Source organism: Balaenoptera musculus, chromosome 11 (genome assembly GCF_009873245.2).
Source record: "Balaenoptera musculus isolate JJ_BM4_2016_0621 chromosome 11, mBalMus1.pri.v3, whole genome shotgun sequence".
In the NCBI taxonomy this organism is placed as follows: Eukaryota; Metazoa; Chordata; class Mammalia; order Artiodactyla; family Balaenopteridae; genus Balaenoptera; species Balaenoptera musculus.
In genome coordinates this window covers 37,778,345-37,803,396 of record NC_045795.1, presented here as the reverse complement: position 1 = coordinate 37,803,396, position 25,052 = coordinate 37,778,345, and the positions used below count along the sequence as shown (strand labels likewise).

General features: G+C 51.4%; 1 protein-coding gene across 1 annotated transcript in view; it reads right to left on the bottom strand.

Moving 5' to 3' along the window:
* Window positions 1-15,792: 15,792 nt before the first annotated feature.
* Window positions 15,793-25,052, bottom strand: part of LOC118903077 (copine-5-like) — a 60,585-nt gene continuing 51,325 nt past the window's right edge. Inside the window, exons 9-10 of the mRNA XM_036867755.1 lie at window positions 18,401-18,504; window positions 15,793-15,882 (exon numbers count right to left, since the gene is read on the bottom strand). Of these exons, the coding sequence (XP_036723650.1) occupies window positions 15,861-15,882; window positions 18,401-18,504 (126 nt within the window). The 3' untranslated portion in view covers window positions 15,793-15,860. The remainder of the gene's footprint in view (window positions 15,883-18,400; window positions 18,505-25,052) is intronic.

Below are 25,052 nucleotides of genomic sequence, written 5' to 3'. Positions count from 1 at the left end.
TTTCTTTTTCGGGTTTACCACCTGCAGAAAAAAACCGGTTACCAGGTAAGAAGGAGCGTTTCCAAGCAGTCAGGGCTGTGCGTGGCCCTGAAGGCAGGAGAGAGGGAGGAGTCATGGGTGACTAGGTAGACACAGAAGGAAGAAAGAACTGGATTTCGGGCACAGGTGGGAAGTGCAGGTGGGAGGCTAGCAGGCTGTGCAGGTGGAAACTGAGAGCCTGGGGAGAGAAGCCCAGAACAACCTTGGAGCCAGCACAGGCATGAAAGTCACCCAGATGACGTGGTGCTCACTGACATATTCATGGGACGACAGCTTGCTAGGCAGCCCGTTGAGATGAGGGCACACTCCAGCCCCAAGACTATACTGCGTCTCAGTTTCTCTACCTGTTCTATGAGGGTGTGGAACTTTTAGAATTTACCAGACCTCAAACTTTTACTCCAAAGTAGCCCTCCCAGTGGAGGAGAATGAACATGGACTCCTGGGGGCCTGGGCGTCGCCAAAAACTCTGGCCACAAGCACATTTCTTTGAAGTCTTCTCTGTTATCTTTAAATTTGCCTGTATTCCACATTTCCACTCTCTAATTACAACTGTTTTAATATTAAAGCACTGTTTTGTTCTCAGATCTTCCTGTGAAGTGGGCACTGAGAAAGCATCCTGTTTGTTCTGAGGTTTCATGCATAACCCGGCACACAGCCCCTCCCCCCCCCCCCCCCCGTACCAGCCTCTCCAGCCCTAAGCGGCTGCACCCGAACTCTTTATGGGGGACCAGCACCCCCTAGGGGCCAGCCTAGCAACCTCCCAACTCCTGAGCTGGAGTTCCAAGCCTTCTCCTCTCCCTCTCCTCACATCCCCAGGGTCTCCAGGGCAGGTGTGGGGTCTGCCCTCCTGTGCAAGGGGGCACTGAGTGGCTCCCAGGACCAGCAGCTGTGCTGGCTCTGGATACAGTGGTAAGACATTGCCCCCCTTCCTGAGGACATCGTGGTCTCTGAGGGGGTAGGAAGTATGATAAACAGGTAATAGGTATGGGAGTGGGGTGGGGGGGTGGAGCAGGAGCACCAAGGAGAGGCATCCACTTTAGACCTTGGGGTAGAGTGGGTGTGCAGGGGGAGGCTTCCTGAGGGAAGAACATCAAAGGGAGTCTCCAAGGCCCAGCAGGCCCCACCAGGTGAAGAAGAGCAAAGGGAGCCCCAAGGGAGGCACCAGCACAAATGAAGCCACAGAGACCGAGCCAGCATGGAGGTTCAGAGAGCCTCAGATGGCGTGATGGGGCTGAAAGTGGGGATGGGTAGAGGGAAGCGGACAGGGCTAGACCCTAGGGGCTCCTAGAGCTGTGATGTATATGGCTGCTTACACAGGCCCCCAGTTGCACATAGACTGCGGGTCACTGGGGCATGGCACCCGTGTGAAGGAGCTTGGACTCACCTTGTAGGTAAAGGGCCCTCTAGGATCTCAGCTGGTGTGGAGGCTCCCCCCTCCCCTGTGCGAACCAGGCAGAGGCAGTGGGTGACATGCACGGTCGGGTGTTAAGCAGGGCAGCAATGTGGTCAATTACAATTTTGGAGGAGTATTTGGGTTACTGAGTGGAGGACGGGAGAAGGCGGAAAGGCCATTATGCGGCTGTCACAAAGCCCCTACACAGGGGAGACGGTGACAGTGGGGGTAGACGGGAATGAAGGGGACAAATGTCAGAATATTTAGGTGGCAGGAGGAGTAGGATTCAGTCATGGACTGGGTGTGGGATGAGGGGCAGGAGGTGTCAAGGATGCCTCCCCAGGTGCCATGACCGCTGTGATGACAACACAGGAGGAGGAGCTGGCTGGCCAGGGGGAGAGGAGGGCTGCAGGGACTTTAGCCAGTGCATTCAGTTTGGGAAGGCTGAGTCTAAGGAGTGGCCAGAAGACAGCTGGGCATATGCGTTGGACACCCAGGTTGATGCCAGGGCCTGAGATGAGAGTCTTTCCTGGCAGAAGCCTGTTCTCTCTTCAGGCACTTCTGACTCTAGAAAGGCCTTCCTGAGCCCAAACAGGCCTCCCAGGGATGCCCTCCATGGTGCAAGGCCTGCCCCGGGGCTGCCAGAGTTTAATTCCTTTTCTACCTGATGGCGTTTCCGATGTGTAAAGACAGCACTTCTTTTCACCAGCGCTGCAGTTTCTCTCATTGATTGCAAGGGGGCAGGGATCAATGACTGAGAAAACAAGTCACTGAAGCCTGAGAGATCGTGGCCTCATCCGAGCCTGTCAAGCATCCTTAGAATCAAACTCTAAGAGACCTGACCCCTTCCCTTCACTTCCCTAAAAATCTCCTTAAAAGAGTCCAAAGACGGAGCCTGCTTCTCTCTGCCTGGGTGAGGGGACAGAGACAGCTCCGTCCTTTGTCCTTACAAAAAGCAAAGCAATTAACTGTGAGGATCAGAGCTCTTTCAAAGAAATCCATCCACGTTCCATTCTCACAAATAGCCTTATTCAATTGAATTCAGTGTGAATGTATAATAAGCACCTACTGGGTGCCCAGGAGGGCCCAGGCCAATGTGACCAGGGCAACAGGAAGGGCTGTCACTTTGTCTGCCCTTGGGGAGCTTCAGTCTAGTTGGAACACAAGACCTGCCCACTCGGAACAGAGATACAGGTTGAGGGAGTGGATGCATGGAGGGATTAGGGTTCAGAGATGGGAGTCAAAGCCAGCTCTAGCTGAGTGATGTAAGGATAGAGCCAGTGTAGGATGGTTGTGAAATGTAAATCTCCTGGCACCCAAGCGCTCAACAGATGAAACTAGGAGATAGCACTGACGTAATGCTCACTAGTGGCCAGACATTGTTCTAGTAACTTATTTAATTCTCAGTGTGCATGGCACAGAGTGGGGCAAGAACTCAGCCAGGGTCGCAAGGCTAATACATGGTGGAGTCAGGATATGAACCCTGGGCTGTAAATTAGGGTTATAAGTATCTGCAGTTCAGTAGGTCTGGCATGAACTATGCTGTCCATGAAGTTCATAAGTGGGAGAAAATAGGCCACCAGAGGAGTAGGACCTGAGCTAGATGTGGAAGGTGGGAGGGTATCCTGAGAAGGAGCACACACACAGGCAAAGGCTCAGCAGTAGAAAGTGTCCTTGGAGGGCAGACGATATTATCTCCAGAGAGATCGGGTGTCTTGTCCAAGGTTCTCTGGTCTAGATGGAGGTATCCTGATTCCTGTTCCTCTCTTTCCTTCCAGAAAAGAGAAGATATTCTGCAGGCCCTGAGACTGCTCATCAGAGGCAGTCTGGCTACTTGAACTCAGGACCTCAGGTCTTGGGCCTGGAACCTTCTGATACTGTTCCCCACCTTCTGCCCCACCTGCACTTTTATTCCCCCGCCTTGTTGGAAGAGCTCTCTCGGGGGGGACACTATACCTCAATGATTTGGAGTCAGATAAGCTTAGGTTGTTTGCCTCTTGATTCTGCCACTTACTGGGCTTTGGTCAAGTCCCCTCACTTGTCTGAGATTCAGTCTCCTTAAGTGTGAAATGGGACAATAACACCCACCTCACAGGAGAACATGCAAAAACCCCAGCCATGGCTCACTGTTAGTCCTCAGCAACTGGGAGCTACATATAGTCAGAGCAAACCCCAGCCTTCAGGTGTCTGCCTCACCTCATAGATGTTGAATTGGCTCTGCCCACGGGCCAGCTCCCGGTAGCTGGTGGTGAACTCCCCAATGAAGTCATGGCTGCAAGGGAAAGTTGCTGCTGAGACCGCGAGGCCCAGGCTGTGCACTGCCTCTGCTCATCCCCCCGCCTCTCATGTCCCTTCCCCTGGCTCCCAGTTTTGCCCGGGGCCTCTGCTCCAGGGGTACACACCAGCAGAGACGGTGGGCCCCTGGGAAGAGTCCAGTGTCACCCATGGAGCAAGAAACCCAACAGCCACCCAGCAAAGAGCAGGGTCCTGGAGAGTAGGACCCACTTCTAATACTTGGATTCTTATTTGAATGAACGAGCAATAGAATGTATTTTGGGGACAACTGGGGAAATTTGAACATGAAATGAATATTAGATGGTATTCAAGAATTATTGTTCAATGTGTCAGGTGCAATAATGACATTTGTAGTTATGTAGAAAAATGCCCTTATTTTTTAGACATTCCCAATGAGATATTTAGAGGTAAAAATGCCATGAACTGTAACTTAAACTACATCAAAACATAGATAAGGCAACTATGGCAACATGTAACACTTGTTAGATTCAGGTGATAGGCTTAAAGTGTTCATTAAACTCTTCTCTCTACTTTTCTGTGTACTTGACATTTTTCCAATAACATTTTTTGAAAAGACAATTAGCTCTAGGTCCGTCCAGGCAGCTTGAGGTGTTTTCTGCAGTGTTTACACCTTCTGCATCTCTGCCCCACAAGCGTGTGTTGATGGTAAGTGCAGCAAAACCTTGAACAAAGCAGAACTCCCATCTCCCCTGCGGTCAGCTGCCTTTCGACACCACTCTCCCTGACAGAGGGCAGTAGTTAACGTGCTGGCTGGGAATGCCTGCTGGAGTGTGATGCCCAGGAGGTGCCCCTGGGGCCTTGCCCCACCTTGAGTCCACACTGTCTTTTGTCTACATATTTACAGCTCTCAGCATTCAGACTATGAGCTCCCTGATGGTGGGACCCAATGGCATCTGGTAGCTGTCTCCAGCTTCCCTGGTAAAGGAAAGTTATGGGGAACTCCAGGGTAAGATGATGAGGTGAATCATGGGTGGAAGCCTGAAGCTGAGTTGCCTGTGATGTGGTTAAAGCGAAGAGAGGACGGGACAGAGTGAGCTGGCAGAGTAGTGCTGGCACTAGAGTTTCTCTATAGGAAGGTGTTGGACAGGTGAGCTCCTTGAAAGGAGCTCCGGCCTAATTTAGAGCTGTACTTGCACAGCCCTTCACGGCATCCCCCAACCATGTCACAGACTTGATAGGCACCAGTGGAGATTAGAGGGCTTAAAGCCCCTCTATGACACCCCTGGTAGCACCACAGGATGGAGGGCTCACAAAAGTCAGGAAGGATGACATACTTGGATTTGGTTGGATTTGGTTCAACAGACAAGCAGGAGCCGGTGAGGGATCTACTAAAGTTGTGAGAGGCCTGTTCTGGTCCTCTTCTATGAATTCCCTGTGATAACTGGCTCCTTGGGGGCACTTAGATCCACAGAAGAGGAAGCCCCTGGCCTCTCCAAGGTTAGGCTCAGCCCTACTCAGGTTCTGTCTTACCGCTCCGGGGTCCATTCATATGCTCACCTTTCCCATATCCCACTCCGTCAGCCCTGCTCCCCACAAACAACTCCTCTGAGGAGTCAAGGGCCTCCTGCTAGATTTCAGGGAGTCTCTGAGAGCCAAGCTCATCTTCTGCACTTCAGTCACCACACGATGCTTAGCCTCACACAGAGAACGCGGTCATGAATGCTCAGGAGGTCACTAATATCTGCCTGTACCTTAGAACATGCACATTTCAGAAAAGCCTACATTCTTCCAAACGTGGGGAGATTTTAGACACTGGCTGGCCGCTAGGCAGCTATTTGAGGACAAGAGGCCTCTTACACTCCTTGCACCATGTCCTGCAGGACACAGGCCCTCTGGTGCCTCAGTGGAGCTGGGCACAGACGAGCCACCGAGGCAGTGGTCCCTCCACAGGAAAACCCAGGCCCCTTACCCCCCAAGCTGCCATGGGTGGGGACCTGGGCACAGCTCTCTCCATGAGAGGGCGAGACCCACCTTCCTCCCAGGGGCTGTCCCCATCCCTGCTCACCTTCTGTCCTTCTGCCAGCTTACCTGCCATCTCGATCCCAGTCGTATACCTCCACCTTGATGGTCCTGTAAGGCAAAGGGCCCATGGTGGGATGGACTTGACCCAGCACCTGCGTGGCCTGAGAATGGGGCCACCTGCATGGCCTTCTCACGCTCCTGGGCCAAAAGGGGATGGAGGAACCCCCACCAGGCTCCGAGGGCCCTCGGTGAAGAGGCAGCAGCCCAGGAGACAAAGGAACTATCTTGAAGCCTTTAAAGGTCTTGGGGACAGAGGCAGCTCCAAAGCTGCATTGGGACTTCCCTGAATTTCAGGGAAGATGTAGAAAAGCAGCCTCAGACTTCAGTTCACCCCACCTTCTCCTTGGCCACCCCAGATGGGGCACAGATCCCAGCATGAAGCCATACTGCAGTTTATCAGGGGTGGGGCCGTTAGAGTGTGAGGGTGGTGCTCCCTAGATCCAAGGCCTAAGCAGGGTGGGCTCTCCTGGTGGGACCCTGGGGTCCGAGGAGTCTGAGTGGTGGGGAGCTACCCCGCATGTCAGGAATGGACCCAGGGGTCCTGACTCAGGATGGCCTGCTGAGCTTTTCCATGCCAGACTGGCTCCTGAGTGAGGGTGTAATTATCTTCACATTTTAGCCTGGCTGCTTTAATTAGTTTGTTTTGACTTCTGAGCTTGGGGCTGGGCTTTGGGAGCCCATTTTATTTTTAGCCTGTTTCTATGGCAACAGGCTAGCAGACCAGAGGCAGAGGAGGGAGGTGGAGGGTTGCAGGTTAACCCTTGGTACCAGCAGTCCTCCAGGGATGCCCAGGGATGGGGCAGATGCCAGGGTCCCTCTGCAGGGTCAGGGTGTGGGGAGGTGGAAGAGGCATGGAGGAGCTGGGTCTCCAGCCTTCAGTTCTAAATGGGGCACACAGAGGCGGCTGCCCAGGCCTGTGTTCTATGAATATCTCATCATTTGGCCCATGGCCGCGGCCCATCTCCTCAAGTCTGCAGGGAGTCGGCCTTGGAGTTCCAGAATCCCCAGAAGGAGGCGCTGTCTCCCTTCAGATGAGCCTCCATGGGGCATGGGGGTGGGGTGCAGATTCTCCTGCATCAGGGTAGAAACTGCTCAGGAAATGAAGGGATGCCCAGTATGTTGTGCAGCAACTGGATTTTTGTTACCAAAATGTAAAATGGGGCAGGCATAGAAGCCCACCATTTAGAGAAATCCTTTAAATTTTTGTGAAAAACAAAAAACTATGTCTCTCTGAGGAGAATTATTACAGAAAGAAAATAAAATCTAGGCCTCTAAAGGTAGGTTGGTGATCTGGAAAGAGTGGAAAGTGGCTGGGGTGTGGACTTGGATGCTGGGCCCTTTGCACTGGGACCTGGAGATGTCACTTAACCTCTCTGAGCCACAAAATCATTTTAAAGTAGGGATAATAACGGCCCTACAGAATAGCTGTGGAGACAAGTTGGTAAAACTGCCTGGCATGCGTTGGATCTCTATAAAAATGCCTCCTGGGCTTCCCTGGTGGCGCAGTGGCTGGAAATCCATCTGCCAATGCAGGGGACATGGGTTCGATCCCTGGTCTGGGAAGATCCCACATGCCGTGGAGCAACTAAGCCCGTGCGCCCCAACTGTTGAGCCTGCGCTCTAGAGCCCACAAGCCACAACTACTGAAGCCTGCGTGCCTAGAGCCCGTGCTCTACAACAAGAGAAGCCACCGCGATGAGAAGCCCACGCACCGTAAGGGAGACACAACACAGACAAAAATAAAAAAAAAATTTTAAAAAGCCTCCTCTCCACTTTAGCATTTGGGCCACACCTGGGATAGTTTTTTTTGTTTGTTTGTTTTTTGCCTTTTTTTGTTTTTTTAAATAAATTTATTTATTTTATTATTTTATTTTATTTATTTATTGTTTCTGGCTGAGTTGGGTCTTCATTGCTGTGCGTGGGCTTTTCTCTGGTTGCGGTGAGCGGGGGCTACTCTTCATTGCAGTGCGTGGGCTTCTCGTTGCAGTGGCTTCTCCTGTTGCAGAGCACGGGCTCTAGGCACATGGGCTTCAGTAGTTGTGGCACGCGGGCTCAGTAGTTGTGGCTCGCGGGCTCTAGAGCACAGGCTCAGTAGTTGTGGCGCACGGGCTTAGGTGCTCCGTGGCATGCAGGACCTTCCCAGACCAGGGATCGAACCCATGTCCCCTGCACTGGCAGGCGGATTCTCAACCACCGCACCACCAGGGAAGCCCTGGCATAGTTTTTCACATAGAATTTACTTAAATCAGGGACACCTGAGCCTGGGTACCTGGGCTCTGCAACTTCCAATTGCTGGAATGACAAGGCTGAAAGTGACCTTGGTGGCATCCTAGCCTGGCCACCTGGCAGATCACCAGGGAGCTTTTCAGACACACAGACCCCCAGGTCCAGTTCTTGGCAGCTCTGGACAGGGCCCAGGAATCTAGGTTGAAAGGCTTCCCAAGTGGTTCTGCTGTGCATGTTCTGGAGGGATGACCTCCAGCCCCTCATTTTCAGATGGGAAAACTGAGCCTTAAGGGCACCCAGTGACTTGCCCAGGGTCACACGGCTGGTGCGGGTCTGAGCCAGGACCCTGCCCCCCAATGCTGAAGTCTCCCAGTCCTTCCCCAGAGCCCCCCAGCTCTGCAGGGGACCTTCAGGGACCCCAGCAAAGAGTGCCTCTCCTCGGACCACCAACACCAGTCCCTCAGGTGACTAGATCAGTGACAGCCACATGCTCAGAGGCTATAGGAGGACCCCAGTCATAGCCACGGCCTTGGATACCCAAAAAAATCACTGGGGAGAATTTTTTTTAATTCTCACTGCCAGAAGCTGTGATTTAATTGGTCTGGATAGGGCTCAGGCACAGGTAGTTTTTAAAAGTCCCCTGGCTGATTCTAATGTGCTTCCAGAGCTGCTAACCTCTCTAGATGAAAGTACTGGTTTTCAAACTTGGTTACACATCGGATCCTCTGGGGAGCTTTAGCAATCCTGATGCTGATGCCTCACCCCAGAGATTCAGAATCAATTGGTCTGGGGGTGCAGCCTGTGCAGGGGAATTGTTAAAAGCTCCTCAGGGGATTTGAACTTGCAGCTGAGGTTGAGACCACTGAGTATGAGATTCCTGTGCCAACTCACCCCAGTAGCAATCACAGCCAAGGCTCCAGGGATGGCTGCAGGGAGTCAAATTAGCTCGGAGACCGAAATCTCCAGAACTGGGGAAGAAGGAGGTGCCCAGAGGCAGGGGAAGGCAGTGGCAGAAGCCAGACACAGCTGGTCAGTAGCAGCACCAGGCCTCTTGGCAGGGAGCCAGTGTCCTGTGGGTCTCTGAACGCGTGGGGCAGGAGTGACAGAGCGGGGTGTGTGAGCCTCAGCAGGCCAGCAAGGATGGGGATGCTGGCAAAGACGCCAGGCTTCCCCCCCCAGCATACCAAGCAGCTCTGTCCATAGCCTCCTCTGAGCCGAGCTGCAGGTCTGCTCCTAATGAGCCTCTCCCTCTCCCAGGCAGGAAAAGGTATGTTTCCCTGATGCTTACAAGTCCCGAGGGCTGACGGGCCTTGAGGGGTTCGCCCTAAACTAACTGAGTCAGTCCATTACTCTGAGAAGCTGCTGGGAGGAAGAAGAGCGTCGAGCCTCACAGGCCCAGGCAGTGAGGCTTGATGGCAGAGGTGCTGTACACCCCCAGCTGTACTGCACTGACTGTGGCTCCTGTGTCTGAGTTCAGCTTGTGCATGTGTGAACCAGGGATAAGACACTCCTAACTGAGGCCATGGTATTGGGCCCAGCCCCTCCCGGTGTTCAGTGTGTGGTGGGGTTCAAAGGAGAAGCAACTGGTTCAATCCAGGGGGCCGAAGTTTGGGTGATGTGACAGCCCCCCAGCTCCTGGGAACCCTCTCCCCTCTCCAGGTGAAGATCCAGTACCCTTAACACCCTTTTAAAACCTACTTATTCACCATGAAGGTGTGAGTGAGTGATAGCAGCCCAACCCAGAGGAATTTGGTTTAACAGGGACAAATCCTCAAGTTGCAGAATATTCAAGGACAGAGCAGGGGGACTTCAGGGAAGGCAAGAGAAGTGCCTTCATCACCCTTCACCCCACTTCACCCCACTGGAGGGCTAGACTAATTCTGACCCTGAGTCCACTTCCTCTGACTCAGGTTCTGCTCAGCTGGGTCACTTGGGTTTGTTCTTGTGTGGACTAGAAACACAGTAAAGGCAGGGGGACCCCAAACCAGGGGAACCCCAAATTAGAGGGCCAGCCCAGAAGTGACTTCTGGAGAAGGAACATGCACCTTCTCCTTGCCCTGGCAAGTGACATAATCTGTGGTCCTCTGTTTCCCCATCTGTGAAATGGGCATGTCACTAGTACCCACCTTCTAGGGTTATTGTGAAACTTAAACTCACAAAATAAGATACTGTATTTAAACCAATTAGGACACAATTTGGCCCATGTCCTAAAGACTCAGTAAAGCTTAATAAGATTAATTCATTTCCATCCCCATCATTCCAAGAAAACTGCCCTTTCTCAGCAGATCCCTGGTTCTCATCCCCTGGCCCTCTTTTTCACAATAGTAGTTGATATTTCTGTTTGAACTCTCTTCTCTCAACTCCCTGACTATGGCTGCCCTCCCCCTGGTCCCCTCTTATCTCTCTGACATCCCCCTACTCCTGACCTCTGCCAGCCCCCCTCCCGGAGACTCCCAGACCTCTGTTCTCCTCTCTCCTGGGAAGAACACCACTGTACCTGTCCCATAGCCACACACTCTGGCTCCCTGTCACACTTCCCATTTCCACCAGTGGTACCATCGTCTCTCATCCTCCAAACTCCAAACCCTAATAATCTCTACGTCTCTTTCACTCCCATATCCAGGCAGCTGTCAAGGCCTTTTGAGTCTTCCTTCTACCTCCTGTCTCGAAGCAGACCTGCTCAAGCCCCTGAGCAAACTCTCCTAGAGCTGTCCTCCAAGTGTCCCACCCCACTCACCCCACGCCTTGACCATTCATCAGCAGAGCGCTGGAGTTTAAGAACACAGATCCTAGAGCCAGCCTGCTTGGGTCCAGATTCTGGTGCTACTGGCAGTAAAACCCTGGGTGAGTTACTTAACCTCTCTGGGCCTCAGTTTCCTTACCTACGAGATGTGGATAGTATTTGTACCTTTTTCAGAAGAGGTACTAATTGTTGGGAGGATTAAATTAGTTCACATACATCAATTACCTCCGAAGTGCCACAGGAGCCTTTGCTGTTATTATTATGACCCATGTCTCCAACCTTGGCCTGGGAGCAACCTCAGAAGACTTGGGTCTGAGAGCTCACTGTGTCCACAGCACCCAACACGGTGTCTGGTGCCTGGCTGGCTTGGAAGACAGGGCTGCTGGATTAAACCCAATGTGTACTGTGAGGCTTCAAGAGGTGCCTCAGAAGTAGAGGAAAGCGGCCTTGTTTTCCTGAACAAGGCCCACCCTCTCCTGCCCTACGGGGGCCTCCCAAATGCCTGCACCTCCTGAGTGGCTGTTGGGTATGTGGGTGACCCTAGGGCTCAGCAGGGGGCAGGCCTGCTCACTCACCAGGCCAATGTGACACACCTGACACCTCCATTAGCACCACTGTCAGTCACATCACAGTTCATCTGTCCCTGGCTTTGGAGGAGGGCCCAAGCTGCCCAGCCATCCTGGAGGGAAGCCAGTCCAGGGCTCAGCCTGGGAGGGGGATGGGAGCCCACCTGGGCTTTCCGCAAAGCCTGCACCTTCCCCCCCGCACCCGCACCTCCGCCCATGGCTGAATGGAGAGCCCAGGCCTCTGAGCTGGGCTGCCCTCCTTACTGCCTCTGACAAGGCTGGATTCTGAGGCCCTAGGAGGCCTTCCCTGGGATGCGGGTTGTGGGGGGGTCAGCTGTACACCCCCCGAAACCTCTAGGCAGTGTGGTCAGAAATCCCAATTCCTTCCACCCCTATGAGACTGGAGCTGCCATGTTCTCCCATCCCCCAACCTTGAATTTCCCCTCCCTTCCTCTCTATCCCAACCATTTTTCCTACATCCCTTGTCCCCAGGAACTGACGCCGCCCCCCTAACCTTCCACCCTGCCCTGAGCCTCCTTTAGACCCTATTGCTTCAACCCCTCCCATTCCCCACCACTCCAGAAGCCCCAGGACCTGGCCAGACACGGAACAGCGGTTTGTTTGGCTGAAGTGCCTATTTTTGTTTCCAGTCTCATTTTGCACAACTATTTAGCTATCTAAAATATACGTGTGCACATCTGAGCTCCCTGTAAGCCCCCTGAAGACGGAAATGCGGCTACATTCCCTTGAATGCCGCACAGCTGGAGGCACAGTGCTGAGCACATCGTAGGTGCTCAATGACCACCTATGGAACAGACTGGCTTTTCTGTCCCAGCCGAGAGGCAGGAAAAGAAGCCACTTCATCTCCTGGGTCAGCATCCTAATAGGGAGGGAGACAGGGGTGCCTGGAGGCCATCCGTCTGCTCATTCCTGTCCCCTCACCCCACCGCACATACCCTGACAGTAGCCACTGTGAACAGAGTGCCAGGGAGCCCATGCCAAGGCCCCAGCCAGGATGCCCTGAGGTATCTGTTCTGACACCGTAGGGCTCCTGTCGGAGTGGCCAGCAGAGGTCCAGCTTCCTCAGGGCTGCCTGGACAGCCCTGCCCGACAAGCCCCTGCCAGCTCGCCCCCCTGCTATAGCAACCACCAGGAAACCAGGCTGGGTTCTTGTGACTTAACACAGACCAATACCGTGTTACAGCTCCCATCCTACGTGTCCCCTCTCCCCCCTGCACTTGCCACAATTTGTAATTATGTTTCTTTGTGCAATTATTGGATTAATGTCTGCCTCCCCCACTAGCATGTAAACTCCAAGAGGTTGGGTAAAGGGTGAAGACTGTGTGTTTTGTTTCCTCCTGACTTCCTAGCATCTAGTGTAGTGCCTGTCACATGGTAGGGCATCAATAAACGTTTGTGGATGAAATGCTGAACGGTATTTTATGCATACCAGAGCCTTAGCATGTAGGTTGTGAGCTTCAAAGCAGCCCTACAAGGTAGGTGGATGTTTAAGTACCCAGTTTACAGATAAGGAAACTGAGGCTCAGACAGGTCAAAGTTTGCCCAGGTTGAGAGTGCTTTTTTCGTCACAGAGCCAGGATTGGAAACTAGGTATCTGGTATCTATACTCAACAGTCTACACTCAAACAATGATGACGTGTATTATGAGTAGGCTTTGTAGCATCAAAAAATTCCATGAGCTGTTTGCACTGCATCCCTCACCCCCATTTATGGCAACTCATCTGGCAGCGCATATCCTGGGATCCTGACTCCCCAGAGTCCCTCAGCCAGGAGTTGGGGCTGCCGGGGACCAGGTCACCTCTACCTGCATCTAGAGCAGCCGCCGTCTGGCCCCCACCTGCCCCTCACTGGGCACAATGAAAAGACCAGCTACTGAGCTCCGGGCAGGGCGCCCAACACCCACCAGGGCTTCTCTGAAATCCTTGGTACCTCCCATCCCCCCAGCCTGGGAGGTCTTCCACCAATGGGAACGTCAGACTGGGAGGAAAAAAGGCGGGGTGTGGTGAGGGAAGGGCAGGGAGCCAGAGGGATCCCCAGATCCACCCTGTGCAGGGCCAGCAGCACGCAGCTCCAGGAGGCTCTGCTCGCTCGTACTGATGGGACGGCCCTCATCAACGTGACCGTGCCCCCCGCACCTGTGCTTGGGGACAGGGGACATTTTCTCATCTCACCGATCATAGTCCCCGTTGCAGAGGGCTCTCACAGGAATGGAGAAAGTTTGCCAGACTGGGTTTAGGGTGTTCTTCATGACCTCAGTCTTGTGGCAGATGGTGAACCTGGCAAAGAAGAGAGGGAAGACTGTCAGTCCTGACTCCAAGGGAGGCAGAATTCAGATCACCAGAGGGGCTGGCTTGTTAATCTCTGCAGTTGCCAGACAGTAGAAACAATGGCTTCGTGAGGTGATGAGCTGCCTGTCACTAGCAGCATCCAGGCAGAAGCTAGACAGCCATTTCTTTTTTTTTTTTATCTTTGTATAAACTTCAGTTTATTTTATTTTATTTTTTTTAACATTTTTATTGGAGTATAATTGCTTTACAATGGTGTGTTAGTTTCTGCTGTATAACAAAGTGAATCAGCTATACATATACATATATCCCCATATCTCCTCCCTTTGGCATCTCCTTCCCACCCTCCCTATCCCACCCCTCTAGGTGGTCACAAAGCACTGAGCTGATCTCCCTGTGCCATGCGGCTGCTTCCCACTAGCTATCTATTTTACATTTGGTGGTATATATATGTCCATGCCACTCTCTCACTTCTTCCCAGCTTACCCTTCCCCCTCCCCGTGTCCTGAAGTCCATTCTCTACATCTGCATCTTTATTCCTAGACAGCCATTTCTTGATAACACTACAGAAAGGATTCCTGCACCAGGTAGGAGTGTCAGGAGATGTGGTTCTGGCCCCTGTTCTCTGTGTGACCTTGAGCAAGGTTGTCCCCCTCTCGGCCTCTATTTCCTCGCCTCTAAACCCAGGGAGTTGGCCACTATTAGACTTTTTTCATCTGAGATCCATGGAAGGATCTGGGGATGGGCTTTAGGGGTCTGTGAACCCTTGAAATCGTCAGTGGAACTGGTTGCCTGAGTTTCATGTGCTTGCTGTTCCCCTGCCTGAAGGACTCTCTCCCAAATTTCCATGTTAACGGCTCACCTCCTCACTTCCTTCAGGTTTTGCTCCACTGTCATCTCTTTGACATGAGCACCTGCCCTGAGAACCATTATCTAAAATTTATAGCCCCCTGGTCCCCTGACTCTGAGATCTCCTAGTCCCTTTCCATACTGCTTTTTCCATCCCATCTGTCACCATTTGACATTTGACATGGTCTATCTTTCTCCTTATTTCTTTCACAGTCTGTCACTAAAATGTAAGCTCCATAAGGGCAAGGGTTTGTCTTCCTTGTTCACTGGTATATTTCTAGTGCCCAGAATAGCACCTGGCACTTAGTAAGGTGTTCATGTAATATTTTTTTCACAATGAACTAATGAATAAATGTATTTCTCAGAGGAGAGTTTCCATAGCTCTCACTGGCATTTCAAGCCAGTGAAATTAAAGCCCCTGGCTTAGATGATCTCTAAGACCCTTTCAGCTCTTGTAGTCTGAATCCATGAGCTTGCTTTGCAAACTAAAAGTGCAGAATTGGCTTAATCCCAGCTGGGCCCCAATCCAGCGCCCCTGCCCACTCCCTATGCTGTGCCTGACTGGCCCCGCCCTGGAAGCCTGCCCTGCCACGTGGAGGGGCAGCCAGAAGCCAGAGTGGAGCTCAGGGCAGGGGCTGTCCCCATGAGATTTCCCAGCATCCACCCCAGCTACCTCCTGGCTTGGAAAGGTCACCCAGGAAGGTGCCTGGGCCCCGCCCGTACCCACACAGCCTGTGCCATTTCTTCTCTGGCAATTTTCAAGTCAAAATGTCATTCCTGTCACCGTGGCTCAGTGTTTCTCTTCTGTGCTCCTTCTCGCCCACCCACTGGAGTGTGAGGTACGTGTGGGAGACCTCCCCACACACTCCAGAGCTGGTGATGGGGACAGGAATGGGGACGGGGAAAGGAGGGGCCACAGCTGCCCATGGCTGGGGCAGTAGGTCGGGCAAGAAGAGGAGCCTGGACTGGGGGAGGGGGCAGGAGGGAGAATCAGGAGCAGCAACTGGTGGTGAAGGGAGGGAGGTTCGCACCCTGCAGAAGCCCTAACCTCCCACCTGGAACAGTCGCACAGACCTGCTGTGGACCCTCCCCGTCTCCCCACCTCTTTGGAACCACTGCCTTCTCTAGCTCCTCTCGCTTGCCAGCCAAACTGCCTGACCAAGTCTTCTAAGCTATTAGCCACATTTCCTCCCTAGGTCTTTCTTCCTGAGCCCTGTGTGGTCTGTTTTCTGCTTCAGACTCTTGCCTGAAACCACTTTCTTTAAACTCCCCACCCCCATCCCCCTTTGCCATCACTAAATTCACAGGCCCCTCGATCCCCAGATGTACTTGCCGTGGGGGACGAGACCCTAGTGTGGAAATGGTCCGTGCAGTCATCTCCCAGTTCAACTCAATTCATTTCAACACACACTCGGGACGTGGCTGTGGGGTGAGGGTGTGAACCAACAGGGTCAGTCAGATGTGGGCTCCGGTCCCAAGACCAGTACCTCCAGCTGTGCAGCCCTGGGCAAGTGACTGAGCTTCCCAAAGAACCGTAACTAACGCTGCCAGATCCTGTTCTAATAACCGGAATTAACTCATTTAATCCTCACGGCTTCCCTGGGAGGGAGGTGTTATGATTCTCCCCGTCACACACACCAAGAAACTGAACCGCAGAGGGTAGGGCCCCACTGTCCAGAATGGTAGCCACTAGCCTCACGTGGCTATTTACATTTAAATTAACTGAAATGAAATGAAATAAAAAATTCAGTTCCTCTGTCGCACTAGCCCCTTTCAAGGGCTCAGCAGCTATACGTGGCTGATGGCGACCATAAGGACAGTGAGATACAGAACATCTCCACCATCACATAAAGTTCCATTCGGTTAGACACTTGCATAAAATTACAGAGTTAATGATTGGCAGCGACTGGCCGAGCCCGCTCTCCATCACCACATTCTTGCTCCCAGACCAGTGATTCTGACTGAAGAAGACAAGGTATGTGCAGTGCCAGGAGCACGGGTGCTCTGTGGATGCTTCCTGCCCTTTTCCCTCCTCGCGTGGCAGGCATGACATTTCACTCCCTTTGGTCCCTCTGGATCGGTTTCTCTGGCTGCCCTTGATGTCCCCTCACCCCAGACAGATCCAGCCCATGCTTTAAGTGAAACTCGCCCCCAAATAAACTCCCATCGCCTGCCCCATCTGACCAGCTCTTTTGCCATTTTCAACAGTCTGGGTTCCCTGCAGCTCGTCTGCCAGGGAGGGGGCGGTGACGGCGGTCCCCACCCAAGTTCTGCAGAGCCAGGTCTTGCCCTGCCCTTTTGCCCATGTCCTCCCCTCCCTGCCTCCTCCCCTGCATTTCCACAGCTCGCCTGGCGCGGCACCTCCCACCTGTTCACCACGTCAGTCACGAGTCTCTCCCTCTCCCCCGCCCCCTCCCCACCCAACCTACACACCGCTCTGCTAGAATAATCATTGGCAAACACTCTGTAACATGTCCATCTCCTGTTTCACAACCCAAATCCCTCCCTCCTGCTGGCCAGTCAGCCCTCGCCACTGAGACAAGCCCTGGGGAGGCCCCTGCCCTCCTTTCTGGAGGGGACTTGCATGGACATTTCCATGGGCGCCCAGAACATCACTCAGACCTTTTCCTCCCTCCCTCAAGTCAAGTCAAAGTCAACAAGAATTATTTAAAGAAATCCTGCTAAGAGTCCTACGGTGAGACAAAGAATCCTTTTGTTATGCAAATGATCGTACCTAATTTCCCTTGTTTTGTACGTTCGTTTAAAAATCAGTTTTCCCTTCGACTGAAACATACCTCCTCCCTGCTGCTGCCCTGCCCCCCAACACACACACACACGCACACGCACACACACACACTCACACACACACACTCACACACACACACACCCAGAGTTTCAGATTCCAGGGGACTTAGCGAGGCCTCCTTGCCCTCTGTTCAGGGCACACTTGCTTTGCACACACTGTTTCTCTAGCCTGTTATTCTTCCCTGCTCCTCCCCCCACCCCCAACCCCCAAACCCCGTGGACCCATTTTTTCCCTCTCCTTCAAAACCTTCTTCCTAGTTCCCTTCTCCAGCAGCGTTTTTCTAATTAACCTCCCTGGTCCCATTGCTTCCTCATTCTGCAGAATCCCAGCTAAGCAGCCGCAGCCTTCCAGAGCTGTGGTGCTTAGAGACCATGGAGACCACCTAATCTAACCAGATCATTTTACTGATGAGAAAACAGGCCCAGAGAGGGGGCATACTTGTCTAGGGTCACAGAGCGGGTTGGAGAAGAGGACTTAGGTCCCAAGACCCTCAACCTAGAATCTGTCCCTCTGTGTACATCACTGACCTCCTACATTGCCCAACGAGTTGTGTGTCTTTCCTTCATATTGTGGGTGGCTTCCAGATTAGGGAGAGGAGAGAAGGAAATGGGGGCTTCAAAGATGGGAGGGATTTTGAATGAAGCCTGGGGCCAAGGGGGGAAAGGGGTCCAGATTTGCCATGCTGAGTAGGAAGTAGTGGGGGGAATACGTGTAGTGGGGTGTTAGGAAGGCTGTGGGTGAGCGAGGACAAGGCTTAGAGATGTGGACTGATGCCTGTGGAAGAAGGAATGGACTATCAGAGGGGCCCCTCATTCCTGCCCTAGCCCTGTTTTTGCCCGCTCCCTCCATCTTTGACATGCCCAGCGCCAGCCATTTAGTAATGACCCTCAGAATGGCACTGTGGGCTTGCAGTCTGCCCCTAATCCCCCACCAGCCCCATCTGTGCGGCCAGGGTACTACCTTGGAGCCCCTGACTTCCACCCAGAGCCCCTGCCCTCTCTAGAGCAGGGGCCTCAGGGCAACAGCAGGAGGAGATGGCCCAAGCCACCCCGCCTGGCAAGTCACCACGGTCCATCCCTCCCCCACAAGCCCATGCCCCCAGAAGTGGGGGTGAAGCGTTGCCGGAGAACTCACGTTCCATCCTCGTTGCTTCTGTAGAACACCAAGAAGGGGTCAGACTTCCCAAAGAAATCCTTCTTGTCCAGCTTGTTGGCACAGAACTGCATTGTGGCGACATCCTGGTGGGAAGGAGGGAGAAGAGGGGTGTGAGGCACAGAAGGCTGGAGGGGGGCCCCGCCCCTATGGGAACACAGCCCCAGGGCCTGGGGATTCTGGGCCCCAAGCCAGTTAGAAAGGACAGCAGCTCACACTGCCCCGCACCACGTGCCAGGCCCTGAGCTAACACTTCGGAGGGTCTCATTTCATCTTCAAACAACCCCACCCGGCAGGTCTGGCAGAGCAGCCGGGCAGTGAAGCAGGTGGATTCTGGAGCTGGCTGCCCCAGTTTGAATCCTGGCTCTACCACTTTGTAGCTGTGTGACCAGGCAAGGGAGGTAACCTCTCAGAGCCTCAGTTTCCCCTCTGTAACATGGGGCTGATTGCAGTACACACTTCAAAGGGCTGTGGTGAGGGCTGAATGAGATCAAGTGTGCTAAGTCTGGAGCAGAGCGCAGGCACGTCACCCACTCGGTCAAGGTTCATGCACGAGGTACCATCACTATTGTACTGAGTGGCTCAGAGAGAGGTGCAATGACTAACTCAAGCCACTCTGAGCTTGGTCACCTAACCCCAAGCCCTAACCCCAAGCCCTCATTGGCCACATCGCCTCATTCCCTTACATGACTGTATGGTTCCTAGAGGACATTCAAGTTTAAGTATCACTTTCACATGCGCTGACTCACAAGAGGCTCATCTAACTCTGAGGTAGCTATAGCTGGACCACGACCCCCCCCCCCCACCATTTTACAGCTGAGGAGCCTAAAGCTCAGAGCAGGGAGCAACCCCTACAAGTTTATCAAACAGAGCCCTGGGTTTCTGACTCCCCTGACTAGTTCACGGCTTTGGCTGACCCAGACCCAACACTCAACCCAAGAGCATAAGGAAGGTACCAGGCCTAGTGAGAATCGGTTGACCTCTCCTCTCACACGGCTCCTAGCTCCTCAGCTCGCTGCAGCCAACAGGGCACTGGGCAGAGATGCCCCTGTGTCCTCCTCTTTGCCCATCCCCCTGTGATCTCTTCAACCTGAAAGCTCTGCATCCCGACAAATCAGCTGCCAACTGGCCAGAGCTCAAGGCTCTGTCAATAGTCCCTGGGGCCTGGCCTGCCCTCAAGGGCCAGGCCTGTCAGGAAGCAAGCCACCCAGCTCTCTCACGCTGCCCGCTTCCTCTCAGTGGCGAAGAGGGTCTCTGGAGATCAGTGTCCTACAGCCCAGTGAGGACCAAAATGGTGGCAGGGATAAAGATGCAACCTCTCACAGCTTGAAGGACATGGTCAAAGGTTGGGGCAGTGGGTATGATATAATGGTTAAGAATGTGGTCTCTGGAGCCAGGCTGCCTGCTTCCGTTCCATCCCCTTACTAGCTGTGTGACCTAGGGCAAGTTACTCACCCTCTCTGTGCTCAGTTTCCTCATCTGTAAAATGGGGGTACAGGCAAGGTCTACCTCATAGGCTTGTGAGGATGAAATGAGTTAATTGAGTACAGCGCTGAGAACAGTATATTGCACACACTAAGTACTGTGTGTGCACAAGTTATGATGATTTGGATATTTCTCCCCTCCCCCTGCGCACTGTGTGTGGTCTCTGTCTCTGTCCCTGCCCCACTCCCACCTCTACCACCTCATATGCCTTCCCTCAAGGACATCTGACAACAGCAAACAGAGTATCCCTCCATTCACTTGCTCATTCATTCATTCAACAAACATTTATTAGATACCATCTATGTGGGCCTGTCACTGAACTCAGTGCTTTACAGCCTTATCATATTTAGCCCTCAGAATAACCCTTTGTTGCTTTTTACAAATGAGGATGCTGGGGGTTGGAGAAGCTAGGTAACCTGCCCAAGATCACCAGCTCGCAACTGGTGGAGCAGAAATTCAACATGTATGAACTCAACATGATTTCAAAGTCATGCCTCTTCCAGCACAGAGCACACTATAGTTCACGTGGCCCGCTTCCCTGTATCTTTAGAGTTGCTGATTTCTTCTGACTCGGGTCAGGGCTGGACTCAGGTTAGCCTGGGCTGAGAGGGTCTCCTGAAGGGAGGCCCTGAGGGGCAGTGCTGGGGCACAGTGGCCAGCACACGGAGGCGCCCAGGTAATGATGGCTTTTATCATGTCCCTCAGCATCGCCCACCTGAGAGGGACAAGGAGGCCAGATTGGGGGATTCCAAGGCCTAGAAGCCCCAGGAATCTGAGAGCCTCCTGAGAAATCTAGGACTTCAGACCTGGAATAGAGAATGGCTGACTTATCAAGCACTTACTCGATGCCAGGTGCTGTGTTAAGCCTTCTGTTTACATACATTATTTCACTGAATCCTCATTATAACAGTATGAAGTAACTCCTCTAGTCTCCCCAGTTTACAGATGAGGAAACTGAGGCTTTTAGAGGTCGTCCAAGATCACACAGTGGTGGTAACAAAGGCAGTTAGACTTCAGGGCTTTCCCTCACACCCTCCCAGAAAGATCTCTAGTCTTCTAAGTCCATCTCCAGCAGTCACTAACTTTCCCAGGGAGAAAGTTCCAATCCCATCTCATTCTGGATGGAGGGAGCACTTTAAATGCCATCCTGGGGAGTTCCATCCCAAGGCCTAGAAAGAGGAGGAAGCCTAGGACCTGGTAGGCTTCTCCCGGCACTGGCTATATAATTTGTGGGACCCAGTAAAAAGGGAAAATGTGAGGTCCTTTGTTCAAAGAGTATTAAGAGATTTCAAGACTGTAACAGCAGAGCATTAAACCAAGAGCAGGTCCTGTGTGACTGAACAGATCACATGCCCATAAAGTGGGCCCTGGCTCCTCCCCATGGATGGAACCATCAGCGGCATCAGAAAACAGACCAGACTTTGCTGAGTAGGAGCCCCAGCAAGGAATGCAAAGCTCTGAGTTCTAGTTTGTCCCAGCAGTCCTTCAAGCCCTCTGAGCCTGTTTCATCTATAAAGTGATGCACTGTACAGGATGATCACCACTGTCCTTTTCAGCTGGGCGGCTTAGGTTTTGGTGCTGATGCCACAGGGAGCATACTGGGAAAGGGGTGGCATCTGGGGAAGGCTGGTGCTCAGGGGACAGTCTGGGAATCCAGGATCCCTCCAGCCTCCCCAGGCATAGCTTGGTGGTTATCACAGTGACCTCTCCCACGTCTGGAGGTCACCTGTGTGACACCTTCTCCTGAATGAACACAGGCAAGCCGCACACGACACCTATACTGGTTGACTACGAAATACACACATATATTTGAAACAACCAAAACAGATGCCACAAAATCCAGAGGCTAATCTCTTATTTTTCCTTCCTAGGAGAACCCCTGTGAGCCCTGCAAGATCAGGGAGGGGAGTAGGAATATCAGAAAAATATTAATGAAGAACTTAATAGACCCTAACTTCCAGGACTATTTAGTGCTCCACTGGGAGGGCCACGGTCCCAGCACAGCACCTGACAGAGAGAACAGTACAAAGGAGCCACAGACACCTGGTTGGAACCCCAGCTCTGCCATCTACTAGCTGAGCAGCCTGGGGCAAGCAATTTAACCTAAATCTTGGTATTCTCCTCTGGAAAAATGAAGTAATAATGCCCCCTGTGAGACTGTTGGGAAGACCAAGGGAGATGATACATGTTAAGTACCAGTCCACAGTGCCCAGCATAGAACAGCTAAAAGAATAGAAGCCAACACTCGCCGAGTGCCATCTACTCCTGGGCTGACCCATATGGAATTGCCAATGTTCAACTCGTGTTTATCTATGATAACTACAATCGTTATTCCCATTTTAAAGCTGAGGAGACTGAGGCACAGAGAAGTTAATACCCTTTCCTGAAGCTACAAAGCTTAGTAAGAGGAGAAGCTTGGATTGAAACAAGACAGTCTGGCTCCAAAGATTAATAACTGAGATTCCAAATGATGACCCCGAATCATCAAGATAAGTCTAATTATGTTCTGTAGCCTCAGTTTGAGAAGTCAGAGAAGTGTGAAATCCATTTTAGAAAAGTCTCCTCTATGCAAGCTAGTTAAAAAAAAAAAAGACTGACTCGGAAATTCATCTAACTGGAAACATCCTCCAGTGAGCCACATCTCATTCCCCCACACCACCCCCATGGCAAATATGTGTGAGGCATTGCTGGGGGCTTATTTCGTTCTTCAACCTGATCTGCCTTCCCTAACACCACCCAGACCCAGAAACATTCGCCAAAAGCCCATTATGATAAACTGTATGGGGCCATTGTCAAATCCATGGGCATAAGACAGAACTTCAGAGAGCTTTCTAGGCTATAACCAAGGAAAGCTTCCTCCCTAATGGGTGTGTGGCCCATGGGGAGCCCGTGAGACAAGGAGCATGGAGCTGCTTGGGGACTTGCTTTTGAAGGTGCCTCTGGGTTATGTCAATAGTCCTATTTACTATGCTTCAACTGTTCCCCTTAAATAAGGGTTAATGAATGAATCAACCCTTGATATACATGTGACCCCAGGAAGAGGCTAGGGAAGCGGCAATAAAATGCACTGGGCCAGCAGGATCAGGGAGCAGCAAATTCTGGCTGAGGGTCAGAGGTCCTGCTGTTTGACATTCTCAGCCTGAGAGTGGGGCTCTCTGAACACATGATATGCCTTTCCCAAACCAGAAGCATCTCTGGAATCAACTGCAGAGATGATAAAACAGCTCCTGCAATATATAATTTTCTGCAATTTCTGCCTTTTCACCCTATCTTTTAAAAAAGCATATTAAGTTCTTCTAAAACAGCAGGATTGCCTCAATTTGCATCTTTCCGCATGTTAATCAGGCTGCTTGGGAGACCACAGCAAACAGCCTTTCTCTCTGGGATGGTGGCCTGGCCCACTCCAGCATGTTAGGCCTCCCTGACCCAGGAGGTCAGCAAGTGGGCTGAAGGCTGGGAGAGGGTAGCAACACCCGGGGCGGGGAGGAGAACGGAAGGCTGCTCTGGCTTCCGTCTTGCTGGCAGCCCCCAGGATCAGAGCAAGGATAAGGCAAGCGCAAAATTTAAGGGACTCCAAAAATCTCCATAATCAAAGATTTTAATGTGATATTTTTTTAAAAAGATTTTTTTGATGTGGACCATTTTTAAAGTCTTTATTGAATTTGTTACAATATTGCTTCTGTTTTATGTTTTGGTTTTTTGGCCTCGAGCCATGTGGGATCTTAGCTCCCCGACCAGGGATCAAACTCGCACCCCCTGCATTGGAAGGCGAAGTTTTAAACACTGGACTGCCAGGGAAGTCCCTAATGCGATATTTTTAAAAATCAAAATCAATGCAAAAATCCATGATACATAAAATATCAAAAATCTAAATAAAGCCATTTTACAAATGAAGAAACTGAGGCACACAGAGGTCAGGTAACCTGCCCAGGGTCACATAGCTCGTAAGCAATGGCATTTGGTCTGGATCCAGAGCCCAAGTTCTTAACCACTTTGCCCTACTGCTCACACGCTGTACCCTAAGAAGCACTTTTAAATAGATGGTGGAACCATGGTGACATTTACTGTCTTCTCTTTAATATTTGCTGCATTTTCCAAATTTCCTGGAATTAGTACATTGTCTTTTTTAGTCTGAAAAAAGAAGACATTGATTAAAAAGAAAAAACCTATGCGGGAAAAGGATCCGAAAAAGAATGGATATATGTATATGTATCACTGAATCACTTTGTCGTACACCTGAAACTAACACAATATTGTAAATCAACTATACCCCAATATAAAATAAAAATTAAATTAAAAAATAAAAATAAAAAGAATCATTAGCCACAACTCTGAAATTTAGCATTCCAGTAGAGAGAAACACAACTCAGAGCTGGGGGTGATTCTGTGACCAGTGACCTTCAGAAGGGCTTCTGCATTCACAGAGGGGCCCAGAGCCCCAGCCCGCCTGGATAAGACTGCAGAAGCAGGAGACCTAGGGTGTAGGCATTCAGAGATAGAAGCAAAGACCCCATAGGCTAGAGTTTATTCTAATGCAGATGGTGAGTATTAAAGTTGGTCTAGGAGACTAAGCCTGTCGCTACACATTGATGGGAATAACCACCTTGAGGTCAAGCTGGTTTTTCTCTGCTGTCTTAATGACTGACTTCTCAAGCAATCCAACAGTTGTGTAACTGTTGATTTGGTCATTCAGAGGCTGAATAGTCCAGATTGACCGTTTTTCCTCCTGCTCACTGAGCCTGTGTGTCTGGGATACTAACCAAAATCCATCAACTAAAGTTCAAAGGAAAATGGAACAATTCAGCTATGAGGATGTTCACTGCAGTATTAATTATACTGTTTCCTTTAAGAGAATAGCTTTAATAAATTATGGCCCATCCATAAACAGAAAAATGATATACAGCTATTAAAAATGTCTTCCAGGAATATCTAGTGACATGGGAAAATAAATCTGGTTACCATATTCTACTAATTATAAGAAAAAACTATATATTTGTACGCCCAGAAAAAAAAACCTTGGAGGAAATGCATCAAAATGTCAACAGTGATTATCTCTTATTGATGTTTCTATTCTTTGTATTTTCCAACTGTCTGTTAGAAACATGTTATTTTTCTAGCATCAGGAAAAATGTTTTTGTTTTGTTTTCTT